This window comes from Primulina huaijiensis, chromosome 16, assembly GCF_012295235.1.
Source record: "Primulina huaijiensis isolate GDHJ02 chromosome 16, ASM1229523v2, whole genome shotgun sequence".
Lineage (NCBI taxonomy): Eukaryota > Viridiplantae > Streptophyta > Magnoliopsida > Lamiales > Gesneriaceae > Primulina > Primulina huaijiensis.
The window spans coordinates 19,327,408-19,339,757 of record NC_133321.1 but is presented as its reverse complement, the minus strand read 5'-3'; the positions used below and the strand labels follow the sequence as shown (position 1 = coordinate 19,339,757).

The 12,350-nt window shown below is 36.2% G+C and overlaps 2 protein-coding genes across 2 annotated transcripts; both read left to right on the top strand.

The window, feature by feature from the left end:
- The first annotated feature begins 1,230 nt into the window (after positions 1-1,230).
- Positions 1,231-8,069, top strand: LOC140961398 (villin-3-like). Its single transcript, XM_073419899.1, has 21 exons — positions 1,231-1,460; positions 1,596-1,695; positions 1,841-1,909; positions 1,989-2,225; positions 2,303-2,480; positions 2,591-2,723; positions 2,976-3,135; positions 3,204-3,354; positions 3,432-3,532; positions 3,634-3,792; positions 4,173-4,310; positions 4,421-4,558; positions 4,771-4,899; positions 5,874-6,021; positions 6,166-6,176; positions 6,260-6,400; positions 6,472-6,597; positions 6,845-6,907; positions 6,991-7,240; positions 7,330-7,565; positions 7,641-8,069. Exons 1-21 carry the CDS (start codon positions 1,405-1,407, stop codon positions 7,752-7,754), a joined length of 2,838 nt encoding a protein of 945 aa, XP_073276000.1. The 5' UTR covers positions 1,231-1,404; the 3' UTR covers positions 7,755-8,069.
- A 2,338-nt stretch (positions 8,070-10,407) lies between these two features.
- LOC140960815 (zeatin O-glucosyltransferase-like) lies at positions 10,408-12,058 on the top strand. Its single transcript, XM_073419095.1, has one exon. It carries the CDS (start codon positions 10,520-10,522, stop codon positions 11,912-11,914), a length of 1,395 nt encoding a protein of 464 aa, XP_073275196.1. The 5' UTR covers positions 10,408-10,519; the 3' UTR covers positions 11,915-12,058.
- Positions 12,059-12,350: the final 292 nt, after the last annotated feature.

Here is a 12,350-nt window from a genome sequence, read left to right as displayed (position 1 = left end):
GGGGGGGTCCTCTTGAACTTGCTGGTAAGTGATGCTTCTTTTTCTTCAAGGTCAGAGGTGTTATTTGATAACTTGAAAATGAGTGAAATTGGTCTACAAGATTGTAATAATAGAAAAAAACTGAAGAATATCCGGTCATCGTTTGCATCGTTATTTTGCAAACCTTGGTCTGTTCCAGATGATGTGTACAGAGCTCCTGTTACAGATATATAAGAGAATATATTCAAGACATTTCAAGTTAGTTTGGGTAAAAGAATATATTCAAGCTAGTTTGGAATTGGATGACGTGAGTATATTTTAGCCTGAGGTTGTAGGTGAAAGTTTGGGATCTGCTACTTGATAAAAAGTAAAGGCTGTAAAACTGTACTAGCTACTTACGAATGTCATAGAAACCAAATCCAGATAACAGTGACATCCTGTTTTTACTTTACATGATAGATATTCACGTAAACTTCATGGGTGTTTCTGGCGCATAAGTAAATCTTGCCTGGATTTCTGTTTTCATCATAATTCATTGCATTATATTTATTCTGGATCCCTTGGATGTCCTAGAAAAGAGTAAAACTCAAAAACTTTTTGTTGAAATTCTATCTCCATGGTGTGAATTAATTATTTCGTTGGCTAACAAAACACTAGTTAGAATCAGCGCTGTTTGACCTCATGTAGACTGTGAAAACTGGATTATCTAAACTACTGGAAAGGTCGCTTGTTGAGATGCAAAGTATGACAATAAAGAAGTTATGCACTGTACAAGTTTGTTTATCTTGATGACTCTCAAAATCAGTTTCTTGGAATAGATTTCAGAAGGAACTAAGCTCAGAAGGGTTTCATTTTCTCAAACAAAAGGATTGTTGCTAATAAACATTATTTATGTATCAAAATGCTCCGAAACAGTATTTATGGTTCTGCATCAGAATCTTGCCTCATATTCATGCCTATAATTTCTTCTGAAGAGAAAGCATAAAAGCTTGTGGAAATTACTAGTCAAAAGGATTACTTGAAAGAAACAAGTATTTAATAAATGCAATGATGGGTGGTAGAGGATTACTCCAGCTGGCACACTTTTGTCTCAGAATACAAAAGATACCTGCTACTGTTGATTTTTACTTCACAAACATTTAATTCAGATTTTATTGGCTGTGATTTGAACAGTCCTTTCTTGTTTGATTTCCTATTCTTGTAGATGGTAGCATTTTGTTGTAATATTATCCTCTATGGAGGTGTTATGATGCTTGATGCAACAATCACCGTGGAGTACGCATTTTTGAAATACATTCTTGCTTATAAGTATAACTTTCTTGTTATTGTTTTCTTCCAGCAATTTATTTTGAGGAAGTGAAATATATTTCTGGAAAAATCATTTCTCTGTGTCACAATCATTAGCAGTGGGCAGGATAAAAGACAATGTCTAGCTCATCCAAAGCTCTGGAACCTGCATTTCAGGGAGCGGGTCAGAGAATGTATCCACCAACCAATTATATTGTTGCACCCTTATGATTTCTGTGAAAAATACATATTTGATCACTTTTATTCATTTGGACTTGTTTTTCCAGTTTGAAGTTTCTACTTTTTTTGTTAGACTTAATTTGTTTCAGAGGGACCGAGATCTGGAGGATTGAGAACTTCCAACCTGTTCCTTGGCCAAAATCTAATTTTGGTAAATTCTACTCGGGAGATTCTTATATTGTTCTACAGGTGCTTGATTGTTTCCTCCACTCTGTAGTTATGCGCTGAATTTTCAAAATTTCCATTTGGACATACTTGATTTAGAAGTAGAGAAAATCAGGCTTTATGTGTCAGAATGATGTTTAATTAATCGTTTTCTCTCTCTTACATGTAGACAAGTGCTGGTAAAGGAGGTGCTCTTCTTTACGACATACATTTCTGGCTTGGAAAGGATACTAGCCAGGTTCAAACTTATACTTCTTTGGTCCTAGGAGCACTTCAATGGTGTCAATCTTGTAACTCGAAGCTTCATGTTTTTTTAGGATGAAGCTGGAACTGCAGCTATCAAAACTGTTGAACTAGATGTTGTTCTGGGTGGTAGGGCTGTGCAATACAGGGAAATACAAGGGCATGAGTCTGACAAATTCTTGTCATATTTCAAGCCATGCATCATACCGTTGGAAGGTGGTGTTGCATCTGGATTTAAAAAACCAGAAGAAGAAGAGTTTGAAACGCGGTTGTATATTTGTAAAGGAAAAAGAGTTGTGAGATTGAAGCAGGTGGAGTAACATCCAGTGTACCACAGAATTGTAAATATCGACAGGAAATAAAATAATGTTATTCCTATGACATGTAGGTTCCTTTCTCCCGGTCCTCCCTAAATCATGATGATGTCTTTATTCTAGACACGGAAGGCAAGATATTTCAATTCAACGGTGCAAACTCCAATATTCAGGAGAGAGCCAAAGCATTGGAAGTAATTCAGTTTTTGAAGGACAAACATCATGAAGGGAAGTGTGATGTTGCCATCGTCGGTAAGAACACTCCTTCAATGGCTTCTGTTTTATTTGGTGTTTTATGTTACTTTGTTGTTTTTGACGTGGCATTATATTAAATTGTATCTAAATGTGATTCTCCGCTTCAGATGATGGAAAATTACAAGCTGAATCAGATTCTGGTGAATTCTGGGTTCTCTTTGGCGGGTTTGCTCCAATTGCTAAAAAGGTTGCTACTGAAGACGATATTATTCCTGAGAAAACTTCTGCCCAGCTTTATAGGTTGTTATTTTTCACATCTTATTAGTTTTATCTCTGAGTTAGTCACTAGTCATTATAAGTTTGTATGTCTATGGTAATTGCTAAATCTATTAGCAACGGATAGCATAAAATATCAAGTTCTTGATGACGTGAAATTGGGCATTTCTTTTTCGATTTTGATGGTTCAATTGGATCTAGAAAGTAAGAGGCACCACATTTATGGTGACAGTAATTAACTTGTGCTTATGTCCTTTCCTTGTCTTTTTTTTACAGCATTATTTCTGGTCAACTCAAGGCAGTTGATGTTGAACTTTCAAAGTCAGTTCTAGAAAACAATAATTGCTATTTGTTGGATTGTGGTTCTGAAGTATTTATTTGGGTTGGTCGGGTGACTCAAGTTGATGAGAGGAAAGCTGCAATTCAAGCTGCAGAGGTAAAAATGATGAATATCATCTGTATACTACGTAATATAAGGATTTTCTCAGCCAAATGATGTTCCAGGATTTTTTGGCTAGCCAAAATAGACCAAAAGCAACTCATATATATCGGCTTATCCAAGGCCATGAGACACATGCGTTCAAATCCAACTTTGATTCATGGCCTCTAGGGTCAGCACCTTCTGTGGCTGAGGAGGGAAGAGGAAAAGTAGCAGGTATGTCTTTTTCCCTTTTTTGCAGGTATATTTGCTCTACACGTCTTCTAGGTAACAAAAAATTTAACAATTTTCAGCTTTGTTGAAGCAACAAGGTGCTTCCACGAAGGGTACAAGCAAAAGTACTCCGGTCAATGAGGAAGTCCCTCCACTGCTTGAAGGGGGTGGAAAGATAGAGGTCCATTCCCTGCTTTTCTTTTACGGTTCCTCTGGAATTGACTAAGATATATATGTTATTATATAGGTTTGCTTGGAGTTTTAATTTTTGTTTATTTTTAGGTTTGGCACATAAATGGAGGTGGCAAAAATCTTGTGCCCAATGAAGACATTGGTAAATTTTACAGTGGGGATTGCTATATTGTGCTCTATACGTACCATTCTTCTGAAAGAAAGGAAGATTACTACTTGTGTTCTTGGATTGGAAAAGACAGCACTGAGGTACCATAAAGTATTGTGGGTTAAATAGTTAAGACAATCTATTCCTAATTGTAAATAAACAATTAGATGTGCGCTTACCACTGCATTTGACTGAAGACATTGGAAGGAGAAGGATTAATTCTAAAGATTAGTGTCTGGATTTGTATAAATGTACCAGTTTTCTATTAGTATTAGTGTGTGTATGGGGCGGGTGGTTGTATCTTGCAATTTCACTGAGCCTGCCTACGGCTCTCATCTAATTTTATTTTATTTGCTGAGAACATGCCTGCTGCCTGTATTTTTCTGACATCTGGAGGCTAAGAGCTTTGAATTTTGTATTTTTTCCATTTGCAATCATTTTGCCATTTAGTCACTAATAAAACTTGGTCCCCAATATACAGGAGGATCGAAAGCTCGCTGATAGATTGTCCAGCACAATGTATAACTCACTGAAAGGAAGACCGGTGCAGGGTCGGATATTTCAAGGGAAAGAGCCGCCTCAATTTGTTGCCATTTTCCAGCCTATGGTGGTCCTCAAGGTATGCCTTTGGATATTGAGAATAAAAGGGAGAAAAAGAAGTTGTAACTTGTAATCACATGATAGTGAATCCGTGAATTTTTCTCTAATAATCGCAACATGTTTTATTAGGGTGGAATAAGCTCAGGTTACAAGAACTATATTGCTGACAAAGGTTTGAATGATGAAACATACACTGCTGATGGTGTTGCGCTCATTCTAATATCAGGAACTTCTTTGCATAATAACAAAGTCATTCAAGTTGAAGCTGTACGTCCATTGACACGTTTATACTTAATGCTGTGTACTTTTGAGGCTTTTCTCTTTCAAAGAGTTCTGCTTGTGGGATTTAAGTTTTGGCACATCCAAGCTGAGAAAAACTTAGTCTCCTAGTTATTTGATCCTAGGTGTATGAAATCTGAACTGTTGTATATTTGGGTAACGTCTATGATGTTATAAATCTAATTTGGTTATTTTCTCAGGTGGCAACATCATTAAATTCAAATGAATGTTTTCTGCTGCAATCTGGATCTTCTTCTTTTAGTTGGCATGGTAATCAAAGCACCTTTGAACAGCAAAACCTAGCAGCCAAAGTCGCAGAATTTCTGAAGGTATGAAGTTTGTAAAAAATTATCTATTTATTACATTAAATTATCATCCAGCTTGTTGGTGTCGACACCAACTGGAAAAGAGTGACTTTCATGCATGTGATCCGGGGAAATCGAGAAGATAATGGGGTATGTAGGATAAAGTGAGAGAATGAGTAAGAAGAATTGGGGAGGATACAAGGAGAGATGAGGAAAAATGAAACAAGAGGGAAGAGGGGGGGGGGGGGGGGGGGGGGGGGGGGTTGGAGGAGAGAGACAGAAGAGGAAGAAGAGAGAAAATTTCAGCAATGTTATAATCAAAATCTGTCATCTATTTGCTATCAAAAGCCAATTTGCAAGAGTTTCACGTCAATTAAAAAAGAAACTAGATCAACCAAAACAAATATAAGAGTATCACATTTACCAAATTTCAAATCTTCTCTGTATTTACGCACTGCATCTGAAATCCTACCTTGTTTCTATTTATTCTTTTATGTACATTATCTCTTTAGAATGCATTTATGCTAAACATGAATTTCAATAGTTGAGGCAACTAGCTGATAAGTATTCTGGAATTGATTCAGTTCCATTGAGGAATATGTGTTGGGATGGTTTGTTCAAGAAAAAAGTAGTTGTATTACAATGTCTTTGAATGAAGTGCAGGCATAAAGATTTCGATTTCTTGATTGATTTGAGCAAAAAGTTCTCGATTCCATGGATGATTTTCATTGTGAATGTGACAACTTGTGTCATATGTATAGTGTCATGCTCTGGACAATGAAATTATCTGTGAAGTGCAAACATCAAATATATGATATTAGGACTACAATATCTTTTTTTCACAGCTATTATTTCAACCAGTTTCTTAATGCTCCATATTTGGGAGATGAACTCAATTTGCAAGAAGATGTCATTACTAGGGTTCCTTTTTATGCATGTGAGTATCTTTATGGAATCTTCCATTGCAATTAACAACTACATTACCTTGATAAACTCAGCCTGGTTCAGTCATCAAACACGCTAAAGAAGGAACTGAAAATTCATCTTTTTGGTTTGCTCTTGGAGGAAAACAAAATTACACCAGCAAGAAGCTATCCTCGGAGGTTGTCAGAGATCCCCATTTATTTGGGTTCTCCTTCAATAAAGGTAGCAATTTTCTTCGGTGTGATGATTTTTCTCTCCTTGCTTACTCGGTTTCTTTGTGTTGATATCTAGAGTGTAGTAGTAACATCTCTTGGCTTGTTTTGACATATTTTCTTCTCATGCACATGCTGCCATGTGGACGCCCAGGAAAGTTGGAGGTATATACTGTCAACAAAAATTGGCTAAGAAGTTCCATTTAAGCTTTAAATACTTGGCTTTCTAAATAATTATTGTTTTCTAGGTTGAAGAAATATACAACTTCTCTCAAGATGACCTCTTAACCGAGGATATATTAATACTCGACACACATGCCGAAATCTTTGTATGGATTGGTCAGTCTGTGGACCCAAAAGAGAGGCAAAATGCTTTTGAAATTGGACAGGTACGGGACATTCAGTTGTTAAAGTTGCATCTCCTATCTGTGTTCTATTGACTACTTGAAGCATGCTGCAGAAATATCTTGACATGGCTTCTTCATTGGAGGGGTTGTCTCCAAATGTTCCATTGTACAAAGTCACAGAAGGAAACGAGCCATGCTTCTTTACCTCGTATTTTTCATGGGATCCTGCAAAAGCTAGCGTATGTCATAGATGGCTATTTTCAGTTGGATGTTTTCGTGATGTTATTCTGGTTCTGATTAATTTAGTGTTAACATTACACAGACGATGAGGACGTGCCTAAGTCCTAACCCAAAATTTTACCTTTGATATCTTCTGTGAAATTTGTTAGTTTGCTTGTTTCATCTCAATCACTTCTGTAGGTATAAATCTTTTTCCTAATGTTACATGCCTGTGTTGACAAATGATACACGTGCATTTGCCTACAGGTGCATGGAAACTCATTCCAAAAGAAGGTCATGTTACTCTTTGGCGCTGGCCATGCTGTGGAGGTAACATTGGTCCGAGGAATTTTCTTTGGCTCTTACTGTTTCCTTTTGTCATTTGATTTTGTTTTTTTTTTCATACATAACAGGAGAAGGCCAATGGTACAAATCAGGGGGGACCGACTCAAAGAGCTTCAGCATTAGCTGCTTTGAACTCGGCATTTAAATCCACTCCATCTCCAAAAGCTGGTTTGGCCTCAAAGCCCAGGGGAGCAAGCGGGGGTTCACAGAGAGCAGCTGCAGTGGCTGCTTTATCATCTGTTTTGACTGCCGAAAAGAAAGAAGATGTTTCTCCTTCCCGCTTGAATAGAAGTCCAGCTGCAGGGACTAGTCCTCATGGTTTTATAATCCTGCCCTTCTAATGCGTAAATAGACTTTTAACATTAGCCAACTTAGTTCTTTGACCAAAATAGTCGCAATTCTTGCAGCTGCAGCGAAGTTTGAAGATTCTGCTGAGATTGAAAATTCCAAAGAAGTTGTGGAAGTCAAGGAATCTGAAACAATTGAATCTATCACAGAGACAAATGTGGAGGATTCAGGATCAAAGCCTGATATTGACCAGGACAAAAACAACACTGAAACCACTCAAAGCACATTTAGTTATGAACAGCTCAAGGCTAAATCTGACAACCCTGTGACTGGAATTGATTATAAGAGGAGAGAGGTTTGTAGCTTTCAATCGCTTTATCTGTCCCACTTCGGAATAATTCACTCTGCTTATTGTAATGATCCATTTCAGGCTTATCTCTCTGACAAAGAATTCCAATTCGTACTGGAAATGACAAAAGACGCATTCTATAAGTTGCCTAAATGGAAGCAGGACATGTATAAAAGAAAAGCCGATCTCTTCTAGGACTCCATTGCTTCCCAAGTACTTTTCTCTCCACCCTTTGCAGATCTTGTTTCCTCTCTTTCTGTACTTCCAGCGCAACCTGATTTTATGAGGTCACATTATGCCTGGATTCCGATTCTTCTATCTTGGTGTCTGCCTTTGAAACATTTGTATTGGTTTGTCATTTGTTGATTTCTTGGAGTCGTTGTCAACATCCTGGGTACATGCAGTATTGCAGTATATTTTGAAGATTGTTGTTCAAGGGCAAGAGACAGATTAAATTCTTTGATTTGGTTGTTATAACAGATGAGTTTGTGATTAGTGAAGTTTTATTTATGCTTGGTGTTAAATAGTTATCTGTGTGTAAATGCTTGCATTGGCAAGGAATGTTGATGAAGTTGCTAAAAAAAAAAAACAGATGGATCGATTAAATTGTGAGCTTTTCGAGACAAATTTGAGGTTTGATCCTGAAATATAAAATTGATTGGTTCGTTGTTATATTGAGTTCGACTTGCATATTGATTTTCTTGATCTTAAACACACACGGCAACTTTTCGAATGAGTTGAAAGTATCTAAAATTAAACGGAAATAAATATAAACATTATCATTTTAATATTTAAATTACTTTCAATAGAATTTATGAAACATTTTTTTTATATATAGAATTTAATTCATGAATGCAGTTCAATAATTTAATTTTAGATAATCATTCTAGGCGATCTTTTAGATTTTTTTTTTTTTTTGTGAAAAAAAGAGAAGACATGGGAAATATTTGGAATTTGTTGGATGATATATTTTTATATGCGTAATTTATCAACCATGGATATTTAGGTTAGACGGAATAAAATATAGCAAATTTTTCTTTAAAAAAAAAAAAAAAAACTAAACATTTTTTAAATAGTTTTTTGATCCATAAATTTGTTTTGTTTTCGACCCTTGCTTGCAGTTGCACCTCATATAGATAGACAACTCTTACATAGATGGTCAATGTTTCCCGTCATTTCATATTATAAATAATTCATTTGATGATTCTAAATGAAATGAAACTCTATTATATGCAAAATTAGAGGAAATAAAATCCATCGACTATAAATTTACTTTAATTTGTTTGATTAATAGCCTTTATCCACTAAGTACGATCATGCGCCATTATGATATCTAAAATAATAATTCTAGCATATGTGGGTGTAAACAAACTCGAACTCGAACTCGAACTCATTAAAATTTTACGAACTCGATCTTCGAGTTCAAAACAAAATGTTTGTAGGCTGTATTAAAAGTAAAGTCGGATGATGACTTAAATTTGTCTTCCTTGTACCTTGGTAAATTATATTTATATATAAAATTTTTTTTATCGGATGACGAGTTAAACTCGTATTCAAATCTACCATTTTTGTTTATACTCTCTTGAATTCCGTACATTTGAAATTGTTTATAAATAAATTAAATACATTCCCTGATTCATTTTTTATATCTAAATAACTGATCATTCTAAACCGAAACTTAATTTTTTTAAAATTAAATCGCCATCCTCATGTCATGCTTTAATCTAGCTAGATTCAGTGGGATGTTCCATAAAAATAAGTGTTTTATTCATTTGTGGCTAGCTTTCAATTCTTTGAAGTCTATGATTCTCTCGATGTTCGGCACCGTACGTATATAGTTCGAAACCATATGCAAAAGGCGACAAGTATGAGGCCAAATGTATTTCCTCGAGACAATATATATTAATTAACATCTGGTTCGTAGATGAACGATGAGATAATATTATTTTTTATGTCAAAAAGATTAGTTTTTATTGTAAATATGGATCGAGTCTATCCGTTCAGTGAATACATATTATTACACGTCCCACCACGAGAACGAATTTTCTTGTGGAAAAATGGGTTCTCGATAAGTTAATGGCAACGACTGACGAAGACCCTATATTTGATTATTCTTTCAAGAAAAATTACGATTTCATATAAATATAAATTAAAATTTCGCAGGAAATTAGTTATTTAGAACCAGGAACGTATTTTTCAATAACACTTGATCAGAACCAGGAACTTTCTCTTCCTAACAACTTTATCTTTTTAAGAAATAATACATAACTATTTTGGATACGAGGAGTTAGCATAGTCGAGTGACTCATCTTGTTGATCAAATTATCATTTAATAAGATTTGGATCAACGTATATTGTTTTTGGAATTCTGGATTAAATAATATTTAATAACTATATGTTAATATACAATTGAAATTCTATATTTTCTTAATAAATAAATAATTTGAACCATATGGTTGACAATAGCAGCCGACGATGTTGATCGCGATTCCTTCGTAAAAAAACAAACAAACAAAAAATGCACAACTCCAACACAAAGCACAATTCAACTTTCTCTTCTCCACAGGATTAATTAATTCAAATTTTACGGGCTAAAAGCATCAATATGTGCCATATTTTTAATTGATTGATTGCCAAAGAAATCGTTAAGTACACGGAAACTACAAGAACAATTACGTACTATTTTAACAATAAACAATTAATGATAAATAAAAAGAAAAATAATAATTAAAAAAATGGAGAATTGGATTGTAGTATAAAAATATAGAAGGATTATTTAATTAAAATCGACTTATATAAATTTAGAGTTGGAATTAATGTGTTAAGAAATTAGATTGAATTTTTATGGACCCGCTTTATTATTTTTCAATGATATAAACTCCCAATCACACCAATCTACGACTAGCAGAAAATATTTCGTTTCTGGATAGAAAAGTCTCTTCGTCCTCGATCCATTTCAAATGGGAAGCTTGATCAACCAAAATGACGAACCAGCTCAAGTTGCAGTGATAATGGTGCCATTTCCAGCTCAAGGGCATCTCAATCAGCTTATGCAACTCTCTTGCTTGCTATCCAAATATGGCCTTCAAGACCAAGTACACTACATCGGATCTTCCGTCCACAATCGCCAGGCCAGACATCGTGTCAATGGATTAAATCCCCAGGATTTATCCAAGATCCGTTTTCATGACATCCCAACTCCAACTTTTGAATCTCCTCCTCCAAAACCTGATTCTTCCAACAAATTCCCGGGGCAGCTCCAACCGGCGTGGGACGCCTCGTTGAGCCAACGACAACCCATTTTTGAATTCATTCGAGGAATTGCCATGAAATATAAAAGGGTTGTAGTTGTACACGACCCTTTGATGGCTTTTGTAGTCCAGGATGTTTCCTCCATACCCAATGCAGAATCCTATGTTTTCAACTGTATATCTGCCTTTTCTCAGGCAGCTTTTATCTGTGAGAGAATGGGGAAACGGTTCCCGCTCGAGATTCCAAAAGAGGTACCGGATTTTGAAGGATGCTGTTCAGACGAGATCATTACTTTTGCAGCTCTGCAACAAGAGCCTTTGAAGTATAGAGCTGGAGATATATACAACACCTCCAGATTGATAGAAGGGCCTTATTTGGACCTTTTGGCGGATAAAGACATTGTTGGTGATAGAAAAAGTTGGGCCATCGGACCAATACTCCCGCCCAACATACCTTCACGTGAGAGCCCACCAAAATGTTTACAGTGGCTCGATCAACAGAAGCCGAATTCTGTTATCTATGTATCATTTGGGACTACGACTTCTCTTTCGGATGAAGAGATAAAAGAGCTGGCGTTGGGATTAGAACAAAGCAGACATAAGTTTATCTGGGTTCTAAGAGATGCGGATAAAGGAGACATTTTTACTGGAGAAACGAGGCGAGCAGAACTGCCAAAAGGGTTCGAAGAGAGGGTGGAAGGGATTGGAATTGTGGTGAGAGATTGGGCGCCGCAGCCGGAAATTCTTTCTCATCCTGCGACAGGTGGGTTCATGAGCCATTGCGGATGGAATTCATGCATGGAAAGTGTTATAATGGGTGTGCCAATAGCCGCATGGCCAATGCATTCAGACCAACCTAGAAACGCTTTCCTGATAAGCGAGATACTGAAAGTGGGGATTGTTGTGAGGAAATGGTGTCCCATTGGAGAATTGGTGAAGGCTTCAAGTATTGAGAATGCGGTGAAGAGATTGATGGCATCCGAAGAAGGGGAAGAGATAAGGAAGCGGGCTGAGAAATTGGGAGTTGCCATACGACGGGCGACTGAAGAAGGTGGCGATTCTCGACTCGCGCTGGATTCATTTATTGCTCATATCACTAGATAGATTTATTACAACGGAAAATAGCAAAACATGTCCTCCTGTTTTGATTTGCTCCGGTAAGTTAGGTCGTGTTTGACTTTTTTTTAAAAAAAATTTGTTACTATGATCTCATCAGAAATATTGACGTGTGTAATACTATTTTAGCAATTCATCAAAAAATAATCAATAGTCAAATCACAACCTAACATATAAGTCAAAATACAAATTTATATGATCAAAACGCTTACTATACAAATTTAGAGGACTACTTTTGCTATTTTAGGGATGATGTTTAAGGGTTTTTTTTCTTCTTCTGTTAAAAAGCTGTGTCAGAAAAGAAAAAAATAAAAACTGGTCTTCTCTTGTGTTGGTTTGAGTTGGGGTGTCAAAAATAACATATCTTGTAAACAAAGGACAACTATGGGAGTAAGCAACCCGGCCCGTTGGTTGCGCGGCCGTA

Excerpts from the sequence above, each read along its gene's own strand:
- LOC140961398 (XM_073419899.1), top strand. The coding sequence starts at position 1,405 with ATGTCTAGCTCATCCAAAGCTCTGGAACCTGCATTTCAGGGAGCGGGT. Across the intron at positions 1,696-1,840 it reads ATTCTTATATTGTTCTACAG|ACAAGTGCTGGTAAAGGAGG; the intron begins GTGCTTGATTGT and ends TCTTACATGTAG. Across the intron at positions 2,226-2,302 it reads GAGTTGTGAGATTGAAGCAG|GTTCCTTTCTCCCGGTCCTC; the intron begins GTGGAGTAACAT and ends TATGACATGTAG.
- LOC140960815 (XM_073419095.1), top strand. The coding sequence starts at position 10,520 with ATGGGAAGCTTGATCAACCAAAATGACGAACCAGCTCAAGTTGCAGTG.